We start from the raw sequence: 19,904 nt of genomic DNA, 5'->3' as shown, positions 1-19,904 counted from the left end.
ATCAACATGAGTTCTCAATTGCCTATGTTCATTTCAACGTCAGTCATATAGAAAGTATATATATACCCATATGAACTATTTTAAATTATTTAAAGACATAGCCTGCTTCAGTTATGGAAGTACAGGTTAGAAGCAGCAGCTAGCATTGAGAACTGGCTTTGTGTCAGATGCTTCCTGTCTCTATTTCATCCCTCTTGTAGAGAGAGGCCCAGAGAAATTTATAACTCATTTGCTAAGATTTTAGGAAAGATCTTTGACCTAAATTCGTTTTTCCTATTCTTTGCTGCTACATGAAACTAAATTATTTTGTTATAAAATAAATTGCTTTCTATAAACTTTTTAATGTTTAAAAAACCGTAAAGGCCGGGCACAGTGGCTCACACCTGTAATTTCAGCACTTTGGGAGGCTGAGGCGGGCAGATCATGAGGTCAAGTGATCGAGACCATCCTGGCCAACATGGTGAAACCCCGTCTCTACTAAAAATACAAAAATTAGCTGGGCGTGGTGGCACATGCCTGTAGTCCCAGCTACTCGGGAGGCTGAGGCAGGAGAATCACTTGAACCCGGGAGACGGAGGTTGGAGGTTACAGTGAGCTGAGATTGCACCACTAAACTCTGTCTGAAAAAAAAAAAATTAATAACACAAAAACATTTATTTATTCATTCACCTATTTATTTTGAGACAGAGTTTTGCTCTGTCACCCAGGCTGGGCTGCAGTGGCACTAATCTCAGTGCAGTGCAACTTCCACCTCCTGGGTTCAAGCGATTCTCCTACGTCAGCCTCCCCAGTAGCTGGGATTATAGGCATGCGCCACCATGGCCAGTTAATTTTTGTATTTTTAGTATAGAAGGGGTTTTACCATGTTGCCCAGGCTGGTCTCAAACTTCTGACCTCAAGTGGTCCACCCACCTCGGCCTCCCAAAGTGCTGGGATTATAGGAGTGAGCACCATGCCCAGCCCAAAAAAACTATAAAAACATCTTAAATATTTTCCAACTAAATGGATGACATTGACATTACTATAAGTATATAACTTAGATTATTTTTAAATTTGTCAGTTCATCTGGAATAATCTTTTTTAGAAAATTGAGTGGATCTTAATTTTTGCCACTAAAATATTTAAAGTGAACCAGGCTCAGCAATGTTCATCTGTAGTCCCAGCTACCCTGGAGGCTAAGACAGGAGGATTGTTTCAGCTCAGGAGTTTATAGGCTGTAGTGCATAATGATTGTGCCTGTGAATAGCCACTGCACTCCAACCTGGGCAACAGAGTGAGACCTCGTCTCTTAAAAAAAAAAAAAAAAAAGGAAGAAGCTAAATTTCAACTATCACCCATTTACTTCTGCTTTAACCCTTATTTCAAATTTATTTTATCTGTACATTTTTCTTCTAAAAGTTATATTGAGTGGTATAAAAAACATGAAACCTTTCTATTAAACCATTAAATAGCCAGTATGTCAGTTAAAATTAATATTTTTCTGAATCCTGTTAGTTTCTATAATTTGCTAATATGCTATATTTTTCTCATTTGTTTATAGGTAACTACCAAAAAGCATTAGATACTTACAAAGATACTCACAGAAAATTTCCAGAAAATGTCGAATGTAAGTGGCATTACATAATATAACTTTGAAGTGATAAGTTCTCATATTTTATGTTCTAATATATAATTACATTTGCTACAGTAATTGTATATGTAAATACCAATCTATAATTTGTGATACTTTAAATATTTTATAGGATCAAAAAATTTGACTATGCAAGTACATATTTTTATATAACTAATTGTTGATGGATTTAAATATACCACAGAATTTTTTTTAATACTAAACAAATACATATTTCAGATTCTATAGAATTTTAAGAAAGCATTTGGCCTATGGTTGATTTTTCAAAGTTTGTAAACCTGTGGTGTTTTATAGGAAAGACATTTTTAACTGTCCATTTTAGTAAACAACTTTTTAAGGTTGAGAAAATAATTTTAGGGTTTATAAAAATAGAACATTAATATCTTGCTGATATAATAGCAAATAATTTTTTTACTTAGAGTCTTGCTCTGTTGCCCAGGCTAGAGTGCAGTGGTATGATCTCGGCTCATCACAACCTCCACCTCCCGGGTTCAAGTGATTCTCCTTCATCAGCCTCCCTGGTAGCTGGGACTCTAGGCACGCGCCACTGTGCCTGGCTAATTTTTATATTTTTAGTGGAGACGGGGTTTCACTGTGTTGGCCAGGCTGGTCTCAAACTCCTGACCTCGTGATCTACCCGCCTTGGCTTCCCAAAGTGCTGGGATTACAGGCATGAGCCACTGCACCTGGCCCCAAATAATCTTTAATGTTACTTCAATTTTAAAACATTATGTTAATATGCTGCTTACTCACTTGTAAAGTTATCTTTGTAGAAGATATTCATTTATTTACTATCTTGTTGCACAGTGGATTGATGCAACTTACAGTATTAATGTGAAGTATTGTAGCAGTAACAGAATCAAGAAAAACATATTCTCACTAAACTATAAATTTGTCCCTGAATAGCCTTGCAGCCAAAGGAAAGAAAATATTACAAGTAGTTGTATAATTTTTACTGTTTTATGTGGAAATATAAAGCAATTTATTGGGAAGAAGTATTTCTTCAACTCTTAATTCACTTCTCTTTAGACATTGAGAGATACAGTAGATAAAATCATTGAAAGATACAGTAGATAAAATCATTGAAAGATACAGTAGATATTTTCTTAAATAACATCCCTATAGCAAATAAAATAATATGCTGGAAACGACCATGTTAAAATTTGTTCTTGAAGGCTGGGCACAGTGGCTCACACCTGTAATCCCAGCACTTTGGGAGGCTGAGGTGGGCAGATCACCTGAGGTCAGGAGGTCAAGACCAGCCTGGCCAACAGAGCGAGATTCTGTCTCAAAATAAATAAATAAACAAATAAATAAACAAATTTGTTCTTTGATGACAATGAACACAAAACAATGCATTACAATTTAGTAAAAACAAATCTTTTCTGAGCCAAGTTTTCTGATGGCCAAGGACTAGATGTACTACATGTTTCTTCACTAACGTAGTTCTCCATTTGGCTCTCTAGAAATGCTCAACAGCAGTTAGCTTGGCTATGGTCTTTGGTAGGAGTGTAGGAGCAGGGTGTTCTCTAATGCTGATTAGAAGTAGACTCATTAATTTAATAGCAGTAGTTTTCACAAATGCCAGTCAGGAAATAGGCTACATGGGAATTACTTCTAGAACTTTTTTTTTTTTTTGAGATGGAGTTTTCTTCTTGTCACGTAGGCTGGAGTGCAGTGGCATGATCTTGGCTCACTGCAACCTCTGCCTCCCAGGTTCAAGAGATTCTCCTGCTTCAGCGTCCCTAGTAGCTGGGATTACAGGCGCACACCACGACGCCCAACTAATTTTTGTTTTTAATAGAGACGGGGCTCTACTAAAAACAAAATCACTCTTCAAGTGATTCTCTCGCTTCAGCCTCCCAAATTGCTAGGATTGCAGGTGTGAGCCACCACGCCCAGCCTAGAACTTTTTTAAAGTACAAATTTCTAGCCCTACCTAGAAAGATTTTCATTTAGATTTGCAGTGGACGCAGGCATCTTTTTTTTCCTATTTCTTTTTAAAGAACTTTCTATGTGATTCTTAATCTCAGTCACATTAGAGAACTAGTGCTTCAGAGATTAAATGAGAGATAGCAGTAATAACTTTTCTTGAAAGTGGAGCAACCCAAAAGTCTGCTAGGCCAGAGTTTCTCAGCCTTGGCACCTCTGACATGTGGGATTGTGCAGTTCCACATTGTGGGAGGCCATCCAGGAGGTTATGGAATGTTTAACAAAATCCTTTGCCGCTATCCAATAGATTAGCTAGTAGCACTCCCACCCCTACGCAGGAAAACCAGAAATGTCTCTAGACATTGCCAGGGCCTCTTGGGGGTGCAAAATTGATGCCAGTTGAGACTCTTGCAGTAACCATAGCACCTCCGCACTGGGCCGGAAAGGGGAATGTCTTCAAGGAAGGCCAGGTTTTTTTCTTAAGAGTATGAGTCACTCTAAGAATCGAATGAATGATTGTCTATGCCATAGGGGGTGTCTAAGATAACTTTGGCCTATTTAATTTTCAAAACAAATATAATCAATACTCTACCTTAACTGTAGTCCTAGAAAAAACATTTACACCCGTGGAATGTGCTGTTTTAAGAAGAGTAGTTTTCTGGATAAAACTAGCAGGATAATTTAGTTTTAAAATATATTATTCACAGGCCGGGCGCGGTGGCTCAAGCCTGTAATCCCAGCACTTTGGGAGGCCGAGACGGGTGGATCACGAGGTCAGGAGATCGAGACCATCCTGGCTAACACGATGAAACCCCGTCTCTACTAAGAAATACAAAAAACTAGCCGGGCGTGGTGGCGGGCGCCTGTAGCCCCAGCTACTCGGGAGGCTGAGGCCGGAGAATGGCGTGAACCCGGGAGGCGGAGCTTGCAGTGAGCTGAGATCCGGCCACTGCACTCTAGCCTGGGCTACAGAGCCAGACTCCGTCTCAAAAAAAAAAAAAAAAAAAAAAAAAAAATATATATATATATATATATATATATTATTCACCAAAAATTGACCTGCTTTACAGAGTTACAGATGATATACTAAATTTCAGAGAACATCCACCAAAAATAATGATTTTTACTTTACATTAAATGTTTCTGGCTATGAGTGATGGCTCATGTAATCTCTACACTTTGGGAGACCGAGGCTGGAGGATTGCTTTAGCCCAGGAATTCAAGACTAGCCTGGGAAGCATAGCAAGACCTCATCTCTTCTAAATATGAAAAAAATAGCAGGGCATGGTGGCGTGCTCTTATAGTTCCAGCTGCTGAGGAGGCTGAGACGGAGGGATCACTTGAACCCAGGACTTCCAAACTGCAGTGAGCTGTGATTGTGCCACTGCGCTCCAGCCTGGGCATCTCTAAATCTAAAAAAAAAAATTCCTAAGCCACTCTTTATTTGCAGAAAGTACAAATTACCTTCTTATTATGAATTATTAATATAAATGTATATGCAAAGGCAATTTATATAGTAATGTGTGACATTTTAAGTTACTTTATACTATTAACTTCTACAATACTTTATGGTCTTTTTTTTTTTTTTGAGACAGAGAGTCTCACTCTGTCACCCAGGCTAGAGTGCAGTGGTGTGATCTCAGTTCACTGTAACCTCTGTTGCCCGGGTTCAAGTAATTCTCCTGCCTCAGCCTCTGGAGTAGCTGGGATTACAGGTGCCTGCCACCATGCCCAGCTAATTTTTGTAGTTTTAGTAGGGATGGGGTTTCACCATCTTGGCCAGGCTGGTCTTGAACTCCTGACCTTATGATCTACCCACCTTGGCCTCCCAAAGTGCTGGGATTACAGGCGTGAGCCACCATGCCTGGTTCACTTTAATGGTCTTAAATTGCTTGTATATTTACAAATTATTGTGGAGTTGAGTGACTACTCTGTTCCAGACGTTGTTCTGGCACTGTGGATGTAGCAGAAAACAAAACGGACCAAAACTTTGGTGTCGTGGAACTTGTTTCTAGTGGGAAGAGAAAAGACAATGAACAAATAATATCAGTAGTTATAAGTGCTATGAAGGAAAAACAGGTAAGGAGATAGAGAATATGGGAGGGACTGGTATTTGAGACAGGGTTGTCATGGAAGGGCATTCTATTAAATTAGCATTTGAGCAGAGACCTGAAAGAATAGAAAGAAGCAAGCCATGACAGTGTGGAGGTCAGTGTGGTCGAAGCACAGTGGACGATGTGATGGGGAGAGAGAGGCAGAATGGGCGGGCCAGGACCTGTAGATCCTCACAGGCTTCAAATTATATTTTTGGGGAGATGATGAACCATTGGAGGATTTTGTGTGGAAGAATAATACAATTTGACATATGTTTTCAAAAGGTTCTAAAGTATGATTAACTCAATCTTCTGTGCCTGAGATCCAAATCAAAAGATTGTTTTGGCTGCTGTATGAGAATAAGCTGGGGTGGGCAGTACCTAAATGCAAAATCACAGTATTCACTTGGACTAATGAGATAGCAGTGTAGGTAGGCAAGACGGATTCTGAATATGTATCAAAGGTATCAGTGCTAGCACTTGCTGGCCATTTAGATGTGAGACATGAGGGAGAGAGTGTCATGGGTGACTGCACAAATATAGCTCTGGGCAGCTGGAAGGATGGAGCTGCCATCCACTGAGATGTGAGAAACTGGGGAAGAAGCAGCTTTTGGAGGGAAAAATCAAACCCTTTTTTCAGATGTGTTGTGTTTGAACTGCCTCTTCAGTGTCCAAGAGGATGTGTTAAATAAGCACTTAGGGAGAAGTTGGGGCCATCTTCATATACATTTATTTCAGCATGTTTAGCACACATTTTTGTGTTCTGTTATTATATATACTATCAGTAATATTTTTGAAAAAAATGAGTGTTCACTAGCTTTAAGACTTTCCTGTTTCTTTATCCATTCATTTGTTCCCCAGAACTTTTACCAACTATTTTTTATGTGCTGGGGATACAACAGATATATCAACTTGATTTCTGCCTCCTAGGACTCACAAATAGTTAACTGATATGGGATAATAAATGAGATAACTGAAAAATGTGCCAAGTGCTGTCAAAATACAGAGGCGCTCTTAACTCTGCCCAAACTAGGGGACGATTGACATAATGAGGTTTTACAGAGGAAGTAACGTTTGAAGTGGCCTTGAAGGGTACGTTTATCCGGAGGGGAGGCAGGCACAGGCACAGGCACTGCAGGTAGACAGCAGCATTAGTAAGGGCAGAGGTAGAGGGATGCAGAGTCTGTTTCAAAAGGTAGTTGATTGTGGAAAATGCAGCAGATTGAACTTGTGTTTTCTTATACTACAAACCAAAAAAAGACAGTTTATAAAAATTATAATAAATGCAGCTGGGTGCAGTGGCACACACCTGTAATCCCAGCACTTTGGGAGGCCGAGGCGGGTGAATCACGAGGCTAGGAGTTCAAGACCAGCCTGGCCAGCATGGTGAAACCCCGTATCTACTAAAAATACAAAACATTAGCTGGGCGTAGTGGCAGGCGCCTGTAATCCCAGCTACTCGGGAGGCTGAGACAGGAGAATCGCTTGAACCCAGGAAGCAGAGGTTGCAGTGAGCCGAGATCAGGCCACTGTGCTCCAGCCCAGGTGATAGAGCAAGACTCCATCTAAAAAAGAAAAAAAAAAAAATTATAAATGCACAAGAACAAAGAGATAATTAAATTTTAGGAAAGTTTTCTGCTTAGCAGATCAGAAGAACTGCAGGAGTAGGTAGGTAGTGGAGAAGTCAGCAGAAGCAAAACAAGTCATGACATAGAACCCCAGGAAATCCCAGGAATTGGAGGCATCAGAAAATGGGAGGTGTGCTGGCTGCTTCTGAAAACAAGAAGGTTGGCTACAAGTCTGGATGAGACACAGCTAGATTTTCAAATGCCCTACCTAAATCGTACAGCAGAAATTTAGGCAGAATGCAATGATAATGTTGGTGGATGATGTGGGGAGATGTATTTGAAAGATGTTTAACAGAGCCAAAATGATTAATTATAGAAGTAGGAAAAAGAGAAGAAAAACTTGGAACTCGAAGTTCAAGGAAAGAGAAGGGAGGGTGACATTTGAAGAATGTAGCAAGGTCCAGGGAAACTTTTTTTTTCTCTTTTTTTTTTTTTTTTTTTTTGAGACAGTCTCGCTCTGTTGCCCAGGCTGGAGTGCAGTGGCGCAATCTTGGCTCACTGCAATCTCTGCCTCCCAGGTTCAAGCAATTCTTGTGCCTCAGCCTCCTGAGTTAGCTGGAATTACAGGTGCACACCACCACATCTGGCTTTCTTTTTTTTTTTTTTTTTTTTTTTTTTTGTATTTTTAGTAGAGATAGGGCTTCACCATATTTGCCAGGCTGGGGAAAACTTTTTTTTTTAAAGGATGAATAGAGGTGAATGTTTCTTTGCCTAATGGGAATTATCTAGTAGAAAAGGAAAAATTGAAACAATGCCAGGGAAGGAATAACAGTATAGGATAGATAGGTTAAGTTTTGAAAGGTACTAGAACCTTCCTCGTACAGGAGAATATGTAAAAGTCAGCCTAATGAAGAGGAGAAGGATCTTTTAATCAACATCCTTGTAGTCCAAGTACAGGAACTAAGGCCAGGCCATACACTTCACTCTTGGCAAATACAAGGTCTTGATAGATCTTTCCTCATTTCAACCCAAATAAGAGAAAGCCAGTACAGAGCTATGAAAAAAAAAAATGCCATTAAAAAATAGTTTTTATGACCTAGAAAAATAGAAGAGTTCAAAAAAATTATTACAGGAACCAGAAGAAAATTTGTAGAAATATTTGGCCCCTTCTGTAAGATTCAAGAAATACATAACCTCTATTTACTTCAGAGGCAGAAAGTCACAGGCTGAGGTGAAAAGATAATAGGATGTTACAAAAGAAGGGGGATGATAATAGGACAATATATAAGAAAAAAGAAAAGGAAAATAAAAATATACAGCAAAATTAAAATCTACCTGGAGGCAGTACAGAGCTGAAAATCATAGTAGTAATTGGAAAACTATGTTACTCCATAATTCTAAGAACAAGGACTGAATAAGATAAGATACAGAAGATAAGTAAGAGAAGGCCAGACGTGGTGGCTCATGCTTGTAATCTTGGCACTTTGGGAGGCCAAGACAGGTGGATCACCTGAGTTAAGGAGTTAGAGGCCAGCCTGGCCAACTTGGTGAAACCCCATCTCTACTAAAAACACAAAAATTAGCTGGGTCTGTTGGCGGGCGCCAGTAGTCCCAACTACTCAAGAAGCTGAGGCAGGAGAATTGCTTGAACCCAGGAGGTGGAGGTTTCGGTGAGTCAAGATTGTGCCACTGCATTACAGCCTGAGGGACAAGAGCAAAACTCCATCTAAAAAAAAAAAAAAGAAGACGAAAATAAGTAAGAGAAGCTTCCAAGATGGACAAATAGAAACAGCTCCAGTCTACAGCTCCCAGCGAGATTGACACAGAAGATGAGTGATTTCTACATTTCCAACTGAGGTACCTGGTTCATCTCATTGGGACTGGTTGGATAGTGGATGCAGCCTACAGAGGGTGAGCCGAAGCAGGGCAGGGCGTCGCCTCACCTGGGAAGCGCAAGGGATCAGGGGATTTCCCTTTCCTAGCCAAGGGAAGCTGTGAGTGACTGTACCTGGAGGAACAGTACACTGCTGCCCAAATACTGTGCTTTTCCCACAGTCTTCATGACCAGCAGACCAGGAAATTCCCTCCTGTGCCTAGCTCGGCCGGTCCCACACCCATGGAGCCTTGCTCACTGCTAGTACAGCAGTCTGAGATCAACCTGGGATGCTGGAGCTTGGTAGGGGGAGGGGAGTTTGCCATTGCTGAGGCTTGAGTAGGTGGTTCTATGTGCTCAGTGTAAACAAAGCAGCAGGCAAGTTCGAACTGGGTGGAGCCCACCACAGCTTAGCAAAACCTACTGCCTCTCCAGATTCCACCTCTGGGGGCAGGGCATATCTGAACAAAAGGCAGCAGACAGCTTCTGCAAACTTAAACGTCCCTGCCTGACAGCTCTGAAGAGAGCAGTGGTTCTCCCAGCACAGTGTTCAAGCTCCGATAACGGACAGACTGCCTCCTCAAGTGGGTCCCTGACCCCCATGTAGCCTGACTGGGAGACACCTCCCAGAAGGGGCTGACAGGCATCTTATACAGATGGGTGCCCCTCTGGGACGAAGCTTCCAGAAGAAGGATCAGGCAGCAGTATTTGCTATTCTGCAGCCTCTGCTGGTGATACCCAGGCAAACAGAGTCTGGAGTAGACCTCCAGCAAACTCCAACAGACCTCCAGCTGAGGGGCCTGTTAGATGGAAAACTAAAAAACAGAAAGGAATAGCATGAACATCAACAAAAAGGACACCCACACCAAAATCCATCCATAGGTCACCAACATCAAAGACCAACGGTAGATAAAACCACAAAGATGGGGAGAAACAGAGCAGAAAGGCTGAAAATTCCAGAAACCAGAATGCCTCTTCTTCTCCAAAGGAACACAGCTTCTTGCCAGCAAGGGAACAAAACTGGATGGAGAATGAGTTTGACGAGCTGACAGAAGTAGGCTTCAGAAGATCGGTAATAACAAACTTCTCTGAGCTGAAGGAGCATGTTCTAACCCATTGCAAGGAAGCTAAAAACCTTGAAAAAAGGCTGGACGAATGGCTAACTAGAATAACCAGTGCAGAGAAGAGCTTAAATGACCTGATGGAGCTGAAAACCACAGTACGAGAACTTTGTGAAGCATACACAAGCTTCAGTAGCCGATTCAATCAAGTGGAAGAAAGGATATCAGTGATTGAAGATCAAATTAATGAAATAAAGCAAGAAGACAAGATTAGAGAAAAAAGAGTGAAAAGAAACAAAGCCTCTAAGAAATACGGGACTATGTGAAAAGACCAAATCTACGTATGATTGGTGTACCTGAAAGTGACAGGGAGAATGGAACCAAGTTAGAAAACACTCTTCAGGATATTATCCAGGAGGACTTCCCCAACCTAGCAAGGCAGGCCAACATTCAAATTCAGGAAATACAGAGAATGCCACCAATGAGAACAAAGATACAACATACCAGAATCTCTGGGACTACATTTAAAGCAGTATGTAGAGGGAAATTTATAGCACTAAATGCCCACAAGAGACAGCAGGAAAGATCTAAAATTGACACCCTAACATCACAATTAAAAGAACTGGAGAAGCAAGAGCAAACACATTCAAAAGCTAGCAGAAGGCAAGAAATAACTAAGATCAGAGCAGAACTGAAGGAGATAGAGACACAAAAAACCCTTCAAAAAATCAATGAATCCAGGAGCTGGTTTTTTGAAAAGATCAACAAAATTGATAGACCGCCTGGCCAATATGGTGAAACCCCGTCTCTACTAAAAATACAAAAATTAGCTGAGCGTGGTGGTGGGTGTCTGTAATCCCAGCTACTTGGGAGGCTGAGGCAGGAGAATCGCTTGAACCCGGGAGGCGGAGGTTGCAGTGAGCCAAAATCGCACCACTGCACTCTAGCCTGGGTGACAGAGTGTGAGACTCTGTCTCAGAAAAAAAAAAAAAAAGTCATAATGTTTGGATTCAGTAATTCCACTGTAAAGTAACTGAGGAGCATAAAAAGAAATACGAAAATCTTTGGTTTTGTCTCTGGATGGATGAGTAATGAGTAACTTTTATTTTTTACCTTTGTATGTTTTATAAATTCTCTATAATGACCTGCATTGCAGTTGTATTGAAGGAAAATATTATTTTTAAATGAGATAATTAAAATATTTTAAAGTAATTTAGACCACAAATGACAAAGGCCATTCTTATAAATGTAAGAGCAGAATTATTGTTTTTAGCATTTACTGAATGTTTTTAAATGTTGCTGATTTTAGAAGCAACACAAGCTTGAATGAAAAAGCAAATTCCAGGAGACTGTAAACAGAACAATACCATTTTGTAAGACCCAATAGCAAGCAGAACTAAACAATATGTCATCTGGTGATATGTATAAAGTGATGGAAGATTTTGTTGTTGTTATTGTATACAAAACATGATGAACACAAAACTTTTTATTGTGATTATTTTATATATTTGATGTCAACTGTAAGACCAGCAACTGTAAAATACATCTATTTTATCTTCCTAGTACTTTGCACAGTGTGAATAATACTTATTTTAAAAATGAATTTACTGACAGTAATAACATTTATTAGTAATTATTATTATATGTATAAATTGCCTATACTTTTTAGCCTAGTCTCTCTTACAGCTCTTTATATGTATTTATGAAACTGCTATAGAACATGAACAAATGTTACACTTGCCTTCTGAGTTCTCTGCCAGCGGTCCTATGCCCAGCAGTGTCCTATGCCCAGCAGTGTCCTATGCCATGGTCCTTCTAGGTTCTGGCAGCGCGAGGACAGGACACATGGAGAAAGACCCTTTAAACCTCCTTCCAAGGAAGTCAGTTCTCCCTGGTCCAGAGATTGCAAAGTGTAATTATTTTTCAGGAGAAAATTACTATTTGTAAGCATCATTCCTACCTGTATCCCAAAAGACTGAGTTCATTGATTTATTAAGCTTTTAACAAATAGACTGTGCCTATATTCTTTCCTAAATCTATATTTTACAATTTAGGTCTGCGTTTCTTGGTTCGTCTCTGCACAGATCTTGGATTAAAAGATGCTCAAGAATATGCCAGAAAACTGAAGAGGTTGGAAAAAATGAAAGAAATAAGGGAACAGGTATCTCATATGGGCCCAAAACTGCTATCTGTTAATTTTTAGAATGTCAGCCTTCTATAGCTCAAATGTGTGATGTTAGGAACTTCTATAAGAAAACAGAGTTGAAATTTTTTTTCTGCTCTAACATAATAAGAGGAATAATTAAAACTCTAGTTTGAGGATAAAATTCTGGCAAAAGTGGATTCCCAGGGAGAGAAAGTGCACTAGATTTCATATTATCTTAGTGGATAGCTACTAACCGACAAATAATTTTCCACAACATGAAATAACTTACAGTTTAATTTGAAGACATAATTTTAATTGGAAAGTCCTGTGGACCATGAGAGACAATTACTTCTCTGCAACAATGGAATCTGTGAGTGTGTGCTCTAACAAGTTTTCTAGGTGATTTTTATTGTCACCAAAGTTTGAGAAGCACTCAGGCTTTATGCTCCTGAAGGGTTACCTTGATCAAACACCAACTCAGGATATAGAAGCTGATTTAAGAGGTGAAAAAGTAGACATAAAATATATCAGGTGATGGATTTTTAAAAATTGTTTTAAAATGGAAAAAGATTTGTATAAACTTAAGAGAGGAAGATAAACCAATTCAGGTTTATGTGGGTCAGGGTAATTTCTCTTGTTGAGTCCCTAACTCCTGTTTTAAAATGTTAAAACTAGAAGTTTTATCTAAAATGATTTTTCAGAGAAATTAGTCCTCTTTCTGGAACTATTATGGAAAAGAAGACTGTTCTCTTTTTTGTGCTTGGGGGATCCACATTTTTGGGTAAGAAGAAAACTTTATACATTGTACATAGTACATTCATTAGTGCCAGCAAGAAGCGATTGTGGCACTGGGTTGTTGGCCAGGCAAGACAGACTCACTCTTAGCCCTCCATTCCTGAACACTGCGAGCCCCATAGTGATGTGGACCAGCCCCTGGAAACTGTAAACCATGTAGCAGAGCTGTTTTTTAAAATATGTTTTGCTTTTCTGCTTCACTGAACATGAAAAACATTAGCAGACAAAGAGGTCTGTCAAAGCAAGAGTGTATGTTTGGAATAGAGCAAAATGGAAAGAGAAAGCCTTGAGGAATGAATATTTTAAATATGAAAAAGGGAGAGAAAAACAGCCAAAACATCAAAGAAGGTTGGAGAATAAAGGTAAACTATTAAGAAAGAAAAGAAAAGAAAGAAAGAATAGAGGCCAGGTGCGGTGGCTCATGCCTATAATCCCAACACTTTGGGAGGCCGAGGTGGGCGAATCACGATGTCAGGAGATCGAGACCATCCTGGCTAACCATGAAACCCTGTCTCTACTAAAAGTACAAAAACTTAGCCGGGCGCGGTGGCAGGTGCCTGTAGTCCCAGCTACTCAGGAGACTGAGGCAGGAGAATGGTGTGAACCTGGGAGGCGGAGCTTGCAGTGAGCTGAGATCATGTCACTGCACTCCAGCCTGGGCGACGGAGTAAGACTCTTGTCTCAAAAATAAAAAAGAGACAAAATACAGAATATTTTCTTTGCTAGTCTGAAGATAAAAATATATTCAATTTTTAAATTAAATTTCTGAATTTTCAGAATATTCAAATAGAGAAATGCTGTTTCAATATTTGCCAGTTTCCCCCCGAAGTAATCAGGAAACAATACCAAGAAATGCTTTCTTTTGGCCAGATTGACAAAATAGCATGAAACATTCAGAATTAATATATCATTGGTACCTATACCCAAATTTCCAGTTATTACCAAAATACAATGAAAATAAACACACAGTTGAGTTAAGCAGAAACCCTTTTGGTTATATTTCTTAAAAGGAGAAAGATCCAGTATTAAGATCCCATATTTAGCTTTAAAAGTAACCAAACTAAAAAATGCAATTAAAAAAAAAAGTTTGTATGTGTAATAATGGCTATAAGAATGTCTTGTACAATTTATATATTATTGACAAAAGTCAGCAAAACTACTGATCAGAATATATCCTTAGTACAAAACTGGTGGTGATTTGCGTGTTGATTACATTTTCTAGGATAAGATCACCAGTCACTTCTTCAAGGCCATTGATTTCAGATAGTCTCGTGTTAGCCTCTGTCGATTCGCTGGGAAAACATTGATTATGATCTGCCATGCCCATGTGTATGGAGGACACAGTGAGGCCCAGGAGTTGGCCCTGGTGCCTGAGGCACTCAAGGCAGAGCTGTGGGACTGAGAGGGAGGGTCTTCACTCCGGAGGAGGTACTCAGAGGCAGCTCCCGGAGGGCTTGTGTGTGGAGTGGGCATGATTGGACACTTGGAGTTTGGGGTGGAGAGAAAAAAATGTAGGCAGAGGTCTGAGGACAGGAAGTTAAGGCCACGTTTATGGGTTCTTTGGAATTGAAGCCACTAAGGAATGTTTTTAGTTTTGTTTTCTCTTGAATTTACAGTCAGGGCCAGTCTTCTTAAGAACCCTTAACTACGTAACAAGTAACTGCTCCTTGTTCCATAGGACAGAAACCCAGTTCTTAGGAAGTAAAAGCATAGTATGGTGGACAGAACCCTGCACTTTTTTCCTGACATGACCATTGGTCAACCATGTGATCTGGAATGGACATTTACCTTTCTGGACTTCATTCTTATCAGCTGTAAAATGAGGATAGTGTTCTAGCTTTGAACTTCTCAAACTATCTGTGGCGAAATGATTTTTGCCAGTCTGTCACTGACATTACTAGAAAAATGATCCTGTACTTGGATATCAGCAGGGTCCAACATCCAGTAACATTTTGGTGCTGTGCAAGTTTGTAGGCACTTGCCCTTTGTTCATCTCATTGAGGACAGGTGGTACTTTGTGGGCCATCAGTGGTTTCCAGACCCCACTCTGGGTGGCCCATCCTGGATGACCCATAGGATCCACCAGCTCATAATGGTTCTTCCAGTCTCCAGAAGAGTGGCATGCGAGTTTATGGTCACAGATTCATAATAAAGAGTAGGTTTAAAGGGAAAAAATGTTTATTTTCTCTCTTCCAGCATTTATTCACTTAATTTGTTCAGTTATTTTATTTGTGGCTACTTTGCTCCTCTATTCTGTGCCTTCTCTCATTTTTTTTTTCCAAAGTGGGAATAACATAATATTTTTTCCAGATTAGGAATCCCATCTTTTTTCCATATTTATTAAAACAATAAATGTTCTTTTAAAAATGCGGGAAAATTGCTTTTGTAAATAATTTTTAATCCAAATAAAAATGTATAAAGAAAAAAGTGAAAATCACCTATCCCACCACTTAGACATCACTGTTATCATTCCCCCTTCCCAGGCATTTTTACAAATATATACAAACATATATCAACACATATATTTTTAATGGGACTTTTTTTTTAAACAAAAATGAGATTTTAACAAAAAATACTGTTTTATAAGCTTTTCCACCCATTTCACAAAATAACACGGACCACTTCCCATGTCAGTAAATACAGATTCCATCACTTTGTGCTCCATATCTTGTTACATGGCTGTTTCCTGCACATTTTAGCGTTGATATGATAAGAATCATTTATGTCAATCATTGTTGAAATGCTTCCTCTCTTATCTACCATGAGGCCTTACCTCACATCCACTCCAAAGTGATAAGAATTTCTGTGAACTTTATGAAGTGTTAAAACTCTGGAAAGTTGAGGGAAATAATTTTGAAAAGTGTGTCTCCTACTTGAGCCCTCATATACCATACAATGAGAATGTCATCACTATGTTTAACAAGTGTTCACTGTGCTCCTAAAATGTACCCATGCCTGTGCTAGATCTGTGGTGGGTTGCATGTCAGATGAGTCTGTGTGAGACTCGGGCCCCTGAGAGTGTGTGGTGTCATGGCAGGAATTCCCTGCCCAGTGTGCCCTGAGGAGCAGCAATGCCCACAGCCCAGGGTGTTCCCCGTGGAGTCAGGGAGCTTAAACTGCAGGCCCTCATTTGCATTGCCTCTGTCTAATAAATTTTTATTTTTGCATTCATTTCATTTTCACAGTTTTTTGGTTTGGTTTGGTTTTTTGTTTTCTTTTTTGTATTTTTTTTTTTAAGTAGAGACGGGATTTCACCATGTGGGTCAGGCTGGTCTTGAACTCCTGACCTTGTGATCCGCCCACCTCAGCCTCTTGAAGTGCTGAGATTACGGGTGTGAGCCACCGCGCCCAGCCCATTTTCACAGTTCTATATCCTCTTTCTCAGAAAGTTTCCCCCAAACTGTATAAGCTTCTGGCCCCACATTCTGGATCTGCCCCACTGTCACCATTCTTTATCCTTCCAGCCAAAGAACAATGTAGTTTATCTATACTTGATCTTTATTTTCTCACTTCCCAGGTGCTCTTCAAATCAGTCTAACCTTGGCTACCTCCATTCACACAGCTAAAACTACCCTCACTAAGATTATTCACTTACACAGCAGTCGATACGATGGACACTCTAACTTTCCGTCTGCCTGACTTGGCAGCATCTCTGTATATGTGGCCCCTCCTGGCTTCCTTCAGTTTCTCTGGACTGCACTGAGGCCACTTTACCTCCATCACACACTTAAAGGGCAAGGTCAGCTGCTGGGCAGCCCTGGAATACCTGGGGGCGCATCACAGAGTCTGTCCTGTTGCCTAGTGGGATTGCTGTTTGCAGCAGCTCTATCTCTTGGGTGTTTACTTTGCATCTCCGAAGGAAGAACTTAGATCATGCCTGAAAACACTACTGAGCAGAGCTCTGTTGTGTGAATGGTTTGAGAGATGTGCAGTTAACCGAGTCTTGACAGTTGAGATTTCTTTTTTTTTTCTTACATAGTAGGCACATTCTTAGGGAGTTCTTTGAACTTAGAACCTTATCAAACTAAGGTTTTGATCAATGTTTTGGTTTTACTTTTGAAGTTGCCTTCTCTATAACTTCCACAAGAAATCCTTGCTACGGCTATTACAATGTTTAGCACACAAGACTCCTTATGGTGGAGTTCACTGATTCTCAGCTGCAAATAGGCATTCAGTTGGAAAAGAACACCACATTCTCTGTGCACAGGAGGTTGATGAAGGAGAAAGACAAGCTGGTAGAGTGGGACCCTAAGCATAATGAGAGCACATGGAGCCAGCCCCAACCAGGGGACACACAGGGGGTCTCCTGAGGAGATGAGGGAGGAGGAAATAGCTGAAAAGATGAGGACGGGCAGACGGACAGGGAGTAGCCAAGCCATCCATGCAGGGTCCATGCCAGCTGGCATATCCAAAGAGATGCTGTTTTCCTTTTATTCTCTAAGCAGGCGGGACAGTCAGTTCCAAAAGTGATGAGGACAAAAAGTGGTGTCTGTGAGAAGTGAGATGGCCTGCATGGAGCACAGGGGAGGACCTAAGTGAGCAGTGGGGAGCCCTGAGGCTTGCCTGGTTTTTGTACTGATGGAGCTGTTTCCCCAGCAGGGCACAGTGTCCTGGAACTAGGAGAGGAAAAAGGGAAGTCACTGAACCAACAGAGGCGTAGGTTTCTGTTGGTGAGTGAAGCAGAAAGACAAGAAAGCAAGGGCCGTAGTTCCAACGTGGCGTCACGGCACGTGGTAGGCCTTGATTCTAGGCTGGACAGAAAGTAGGAATTTAAAGAGATTAAAAAGAGAAGAGTGATGAGAGCCAGAGGATTGGAAAATTCTAAATGAGGGCAGGGAACAGGTGTCAGGCAATAAAGAGTGTAGTGATTATGGAAGTGCTTACTTACCTTCTCATATCCTGTTCTGAATCTCTGGTCACTTAAACAGGGTGCAAATTTTCACATGTGGTTTTAAAAACTGTCAAGCTGTGTGGACATTTGTCTTGATGAATTTATTTTCAGGTGTGTTTTTTGTTTTTTTTGTTTTTTTTTTGAGACGGAGCCCCTCTACATCACCTAGTCTGGTGTACAATGGTGTGATCTCGGCTCACTGCAACCCCCACCCCCCAGGTTCAAGCAATTCTTCTGCCTCAGCCTCCAGAGTAGCTGGGATTACAGGTGCCTGCCACCACACCCGGCTAATTTTTATATTTTTAGTAGAGACCGGGTTTTGCCATGTTGACCAGGCTGGTCTTGAACTCCTGACCTCAGGTGATCCACCCTCCTTGGCCTCCCAAAGTGCTGGGATTACAGACGTGAGCCACCGCACCCGGCCTATTTTCAGCATTTAGAGGTCTTTTTGATATGCTGGCGATGATCCATTTGTGGATGGATGAAAATCAAGCCTTGAAATAAAAGTCAGATTATTGATGTTTAAATTCTTACTTTGCTACATCTTTTTAAGATTTTCTTTTGTCTATGAAGACAAGGAGAAAGATGGGATTTCAAGGGAAGTGCTTTTCCTTTCAATGGAAAAAAAATCGGACATGTTTATGTAACATTTGGAAGTCCTGAGTTTTAGGAGAGTATTTCATCTTACAGAAATGAGTTAAATTATTGAAAAGAATTTCTTTCTTCCCAGCAGACCACGGACAATAACTTTATCCATGACCTGATAATTTATAAATATTTGGGAATTTGTCAGGGTTAAGGAGTTAAATAATTTGTCCTTTGAATTAAATATGAAATTATGTTTATATTATTATGTTATTGAAGATCTAAATAAAATATCCACCTATATTAAGAAGTTTAATTTAATTATAAATATAAAAAGCCATCTATCTCTGTTCACTAATCATCCTATAGCTGTATAAATGAACCATTATACATATGAACATTTGATAGTGTGATTTGAGGCAGATTCAATGTTAATACAAAAATTCTAATACTTAGGCAAAACACAAAAGAACCATCAAATGTAAAAAGAAACCTAACAATGCCACAGTGTGGACATACTTCTTAGGCTTTGAAGGCAGGTCTGTATCTAGGAAAGCAGACTCTTGGATAGATCTTAGGTATTTTGTGAGGTTTTAATCATACTTTTATTTTATAAATTGAATTTCAAAATTCAGCTTTTCTTTTTTTTTTTTTTTTCCTCAAATAGTTCAGGTCCAACCATTGTATATGAGGACTAATGGCAGGAAATGGCCCTTTTGTAGATTCCCTTCCCCTCCTCACCCATCTCTCCCTTAAACTGAAGATCATGGTTAAGCCCTGAACATTCACATCCAGAAAATACTGTTTGGTTTTGAGTTGTTTGTGCAAGCCAAGGTTACGCTGCACTTTTGAATTAAAGTGCTATCCGAGTTTTCTCAAGAGCCTTAGAGGGGAAGGCTTGAACCCTCCACTTACAAAACAACTCAGGCTTTTTTTTTTTTTCCTACAGAATCAACTCTCAGGTGTGATGGGTTAGTCCCAAGGGTTATGTAGTAATGTTAATTTTAAAAGTCCTAAAGGTTATGTAGTAATGTTAATTTTAAAATCTATATTCAACTTTGAAGGAATATCACTTACTGTTTTAAACTTGTCTTCTCGTTGCTCTAGCGCATAAAGTCAGGCAGAGATGGCAGTGGGGGCTCCCGTGGCAAAAGAGAAGGAAGTGCTAGCGGTGGTAAGTGTTTTCTCTTTCCCTGAAAAACTGGGTTTCCACATTTCTAGTATGTGGGCTTCTAGAAATATCTCACAATAATCTAAAGTATTCTTATGTGTCTGTCAGTTTGTTTTTATACACAGTAAAACCTCACATTAATTAATTTGGTAAGCAGTC

General features: G+C 40.0%; 1 protein-coding gene across 8 annotated transcripts in view; it reads left to right on the top strand.

The window, feature by feature from the left end:
- IFT88 (intraflagellar transport 88) overlaps positions 1 to 19,904 on the top strand; it is a 120,795-nt gene that overhangs the window by 85,212 nt on the left and 15,679 nt on the right. For all 8 annotated transcript variants that reach the window (XM_003913644.3, XM_009191591.2, XM_003913645.5 and 5 more), the window contains 3 exons: positions 1,541 to 1,606; positions 12,212 to 12,318; positions 19,682 to 19,748. In XM_003913644.3, coding sequence (XP_003913693.1) covers positions 1,541 to 1,606; positions 12,212 to 12,318; positions 19,682 to 19,748 — 240 coding nt within the window. The remainder of the gene's footprint in view (positions 1 to 1,540; positions 1,607 to 12,211; positions 12,319 to 19,681; positions 19,749 to 19,904) is intronic.

Source organism: Papio anubis, chromosome 15 (assembly GCF_008728515.1).
Source record: "Papio anubis isolate 15944 chromosome 15, Panubis1.0, whole genome shotgun sequence".
Lineage (NCBI taxonomy): Eukaryota > Metazoa > Chordata > Mammalia > Primates > Cercopithecidae > Papio > Papio anubis.
The sequence above is the reverse complement of the archived record's forward strand: the minus strand, read 5'-3'. Positions and strand labels throughout refer to the sequence as shown.